The sequence below is a fragment of the Colius striatus genome, chromosome 21 (genome assembly GCF_028858725.1).
Source record: "Colius striatus isolate bColStr4 chromosome 21, bColStr4.1.hap1, whole genome shotgun sequence".
Taxonomy (NCBI): domain Eukaryota; kingdom Metazoa; phylum Chordata; class Aves; order Coliiformes; family Coliidae; genus Colius; species Colius striatus.
The window spans coordinates 120,417-124,436 of NC_084779.1; the positions used below are offsets into that span (position 1 = coordinate 120,417).

At 54.7% G+C, this 4,020-nt stretch overlaps 1 protein-coding gene across 1 annotated transcript; it reads right to left on the bottom strand.

Annotated features, from left to right (window-relative positions):
• Positions 1-368: 368 nt before the first annotated feature.
• On the bottom strand, positions 369-3,517 carry LOC104550059 (butyrophilin subfamily 1 member A1; the record flags this gene model as incomplete). The annotated part of the gene is made up of 4 exons (XM_062013117.1): positions 369-895; positions 2,813-2,925; positions 3,190-3,212; positions 3,422-3,517. Coding segments are annotated over 4 exons (759 nt in total), but the record flags the coding sequence as incomplete, so codon positions are not given.
• Between the last annotated feature and the right edge of the window lie 503 nt (positions 3,518-4,020).

The window sequence follows — 4,020 nt, forward strand, 5'->3', positions numbered from 1 at the left end:
TATTGTTAATGATGGAGAGGGAAGGGGCTGCAAGGCTGTCAGTGGGAGGAGGAGGAGTGAGGAAAAGGGTCGAGGCAGCTTTGCCACGGGTGGACTTCCCATCATCCAGCCTCAGGATGAACATCCAAAGCCTTCAGGAGCTCTGTCTGTGCCAGAGCTGCCTCGTTTTGAGGTGAAACCATCTGCTTTTGGGCAACTGCACCCACAGGGAAGGGGAAAGGAGGTAAAGTCGTGGGGAGTGATGGGTTCTGGTGGGGAAAGGGGGAGGTGAGAGACACAAAAGCGCAAGGGAGGACGTGGGGGGGACTGAGAGGGGGCATGAAAGTGTGTGAAAATGGGGTGGGAAACACTGCTTTTGGTGCTTTTGGTCAGGGTCTGAGCCTGAGGTGGGATTTGGCCCCCACCACCCAGAGCGAGGGCCGGACCCTCTCCCCAGTGAAGGCAGCACGTGAGAAGAGGAACATGAGCCCCCCCTCCTCTGCATCAAAAAAGGCCACAGACCCCCCAGCATAGTCCAGGTGGACACTGACCCTGCGTGGAACCCACCTCAGGGGCACCAGCGTCACCTTACGGGGGGTCAGGGCTCGGATCTGTCCCCCCCACTTCTCCACCCCCCAAATCCCACCTTGAGGGGAGAGGCTGAGCCTCCCTTTCCTTGGGACTGACTCTCGAGCCACCCCCACTGCCCAATCCCCTCCCTCACCCACCTCCACGTCCCAGCAGTGCCTCCCCCCCGCGAAGCCTGGCCAGCCCAGCACGAAGGGCCAGTACTCGAAGCGTTGGGGCGAGTCAGGGAGCTCCTGGGGGCTCAAGCCCCCTCCTCTCCTCACGCTCTTACGGTCCTCAGACAGGATGAGCTCGGGGTGAGCAGTGTCGGGGTCCAGGGTCACGATGGCTGGGGGTGGGAGGGACACAGAGAGGGGGAAAAAGGGGGTCAAGGGGGGAGCTGGTGGGGAGCAGGTTTGGCTACCAAAAGGTACTGGAGGGGAAAGGTGCTGGGGATGAGGTGAGAAAATGTTCTTAAGCCTCCCTAAATTGCCCCAAAAAAGGCACAGAATGGGGGTCAGGGGCTCCTGCAGGAAGCTCTGCAGATACAACAGGGGGATCTGCTTTTAAAGCTCCCCAAAATGCCCCAAATTGCCCCAAAATAGGGGCCATGAGCATTGTAGGAACCTCTGCAGATGAGGCAGCATAAACCTGCTTTTAACCCTCCCCAAAACCCCCCAAACTTGCCCCAAAAAGGCACAGAATGGGGGTCAGGGGCTCCTGCAGGAAGCTCTGCAGATACAACAGGGGAATCTGCTTTTAACCCTCCCCAAAATGCCCCAAATTGCCCCAAAATAGGAGCCACGAGCATTGTAGGAACCTCTGCAGATGAGGCAGCATAAACCTGCTTTTAACCCTCCCCAAAATATCCCAAATTGCCCCAAAATAGGGGCCAAGAGCTCATGTAGGATCCTCTGCAGATAAAGCAGGAGAATCTGCTTTTAATCCACCCCAAAATGCCCCAAAATAGGGGCCACGAGCCATGTAGGAACCTCTGCAGATGAGGCAGCATAAACCTGCTTTGAACCCTCCCCAAAACACCCCAAAATTGCCCCAAAAAGGCACAGAATGGGGGTCAGGGGCTCCTGCAGGAAGCTCTGCAGATAAAGCAGAGGGATCTGCTTTTAAACCTCCCCAAAATGCCCCAAATTGCCCCCAAAACCCCCAGAGCAGGTGCCAGGAGCTGCTGCAGAAAGCTCCGTGCATTTGAAGCCAAAATAAACACTGAAAGGGGGGTGAAAATTGCTGAAGAGAAGAGAAATTGGGGTGTAAAGCAGCAAATCTGGTCGGACCAGGCACGGGGGGGGGGTGGAAGGAAAGCAGCTGGAGGCTGGAGATGAGCCAATGAATTAAGGCTTTTGCATCTTTGTGTGGTGCAAAGGAGTATGGAGGCTGAGGCTCAGCCCTGGGGGAGGTTCCTGCAGCTCCAGGGCTGAGAAAAACCCGTCGGGTCACCCAGATTTGCCTGTTTCCCTGGGGTTTGGGAGGTGTTTTGGGTGGGCTGGTGAGGCTGCTCTGGTGTCCTCAGGTGAGGAGGAGCTGAGCACGTCCTTCAGCCCTCAGGCTCCTGCAGGGGCTTGGGGCAAAGCCCACAGAATCCATCAAAGGATGTTTTTCTCCCCAAAATGAGGTCAGTTGGGGGTTTTTCCTCCCCCAAACAAGGTCAGTTTGACTTTTTCTCCCAAAAATGAGGCTGATTTGTGGCTTTTCTTCCCAAAAAGAAGTCAGTTTGGGTTTTTTCCTCCCAAAAATGCCAATTTAGGAGTTTTTCTCCCCACACTGAGGTCAGTTGGGGGTTTTTTCTCCCCCAAACAAGATCAATTTGACTTTTACTCCCCCAAAATGAGGTTGATTTGGGGTTTTTCTTCCCAAAATGAGATCAGTTAGAGTTTTTTTTCTCCCCCAAAATGAGGTCAATTTGGATTTTTCTCCCCAAAATGAGGTTGCTTTGGAGGTTTTCTCCCCAAAAAGAAGCCAGTTTAGGGGTTTTTCTCCCCAAAATGAGGTCAATCTGGATGCTCTTCCCCAAAATGAGGTTGGTTTGGGGATTGTTTTCTCCCCCAAATCAGCTCTATCGGGACTTTTCTCCCCAAAAGGATGTTGCTTTGGGGCTTTCTCCCCAAAATGAAGCCAGTTTGTTCTTTTTCTCCCCCAAACGAGGTCAGTTTGGGGCTTTTCTCCCCAGAGCAAGGTCAGTTGATGTTTTTTCTCCCCCAAACGAGGTCACTTTGGGTTTCCCAACCCCCTCCAGCCCCTCCCCGGCTACCTCGGAGCCTCCTCAGCGTGTCCTTCAGGATGCTGCTGCGCCAGGAGCTGGGACCCACTCGCTCTTCTGCCTCAGCTGCAGCCCCAGGCAGCTGCAAACTCACTTTCTCACACCTGGGGGAGGGAAAACCAGCCCCAAAATAACCCCAAAACAACCCTAAACAGCCTCAAAACAGCTCCAAAACAACTGATTTTTATTTCTCCCCCTTTTCCTTCCCCCTTTTCCTTCCCCCCTTTACCTTTCCCCCTTTTCCTTCTCCCTTTTCCTTCCCCCCTTTCCCTTTCCCCCCTTTCCTTTCCCCTTTTCCCCCTTTCCCTTTCCCCCTTTTCCTTTCCCTCTTTTCCCTTCCCCCCCTTTTCCCTGCAGAGGCCACATACCTGCTGACCTTGCTCCTCACATCCTGAGGGAAGGAAAGGGGAGAAAGAGGCTCATCAGGAGCTTCAGTCCTCAAACCATCATCCCCCCACGACCCACAAACACCCCCTGACCCATCCCCCTCCTGAGACCCCAGCCCAGCTGCTCCCTCTAAGCTCAGTTTTGGGCTGTTTACTCCCTTTTTTGTCCTCCAATTTGCCCTCCAAAGGCAGTGACTGGGATGAATCCACACACCAGCTGCTGGCTCTTCTCCTCTTGCCCCTCTGTCGAGGTCTCCAGGAGCTTGGTGCCATTTTTGCTCTGTCTCTTCTCAATCTCATTTCTCAGGTCTTCCAGCTGCAGAAAGGAGAGAGGGAGGGAGGCTCAGGTCCTGCTGGGAGAGCTGCCTGCTGCCCCCAGACCCTCAGCCCCAGCTCCCAGGGCTCAGCTGCTTCTGTCCTGAGGTGCCAAGGAAGGAGCAGCGAGATGGGCAACACCACGAGGAACATCTCCCCCAGGAGATCACCCACCAACCCCAATCCCTGACGGTTTTCCTCATGTTCACAGAGAAACCTGAGCCTGGGCGGGAAAGAACATCAACAAACCCAACTCAGTGGCAGAAAGCACCAGGGGTTTGGCTGGAAAGAGGCTGAGAAAAGCTCCAGAGGCCACGTGGATGTGGTTTGGGGGCAGAAAGGAGTGATATTGCTGCACTCACCAGCTCTGGAGCAGCACAAAGCAACTGAAAAGGGATCTAAATGACCCAAAAGCCAGTGCCCAGGGATGGGAGAGGTCAGAGAGGTCAGCACCTACCAGATCCTCCAGTTTTCTGCACCCCAGGGCTGGTCCTTCCT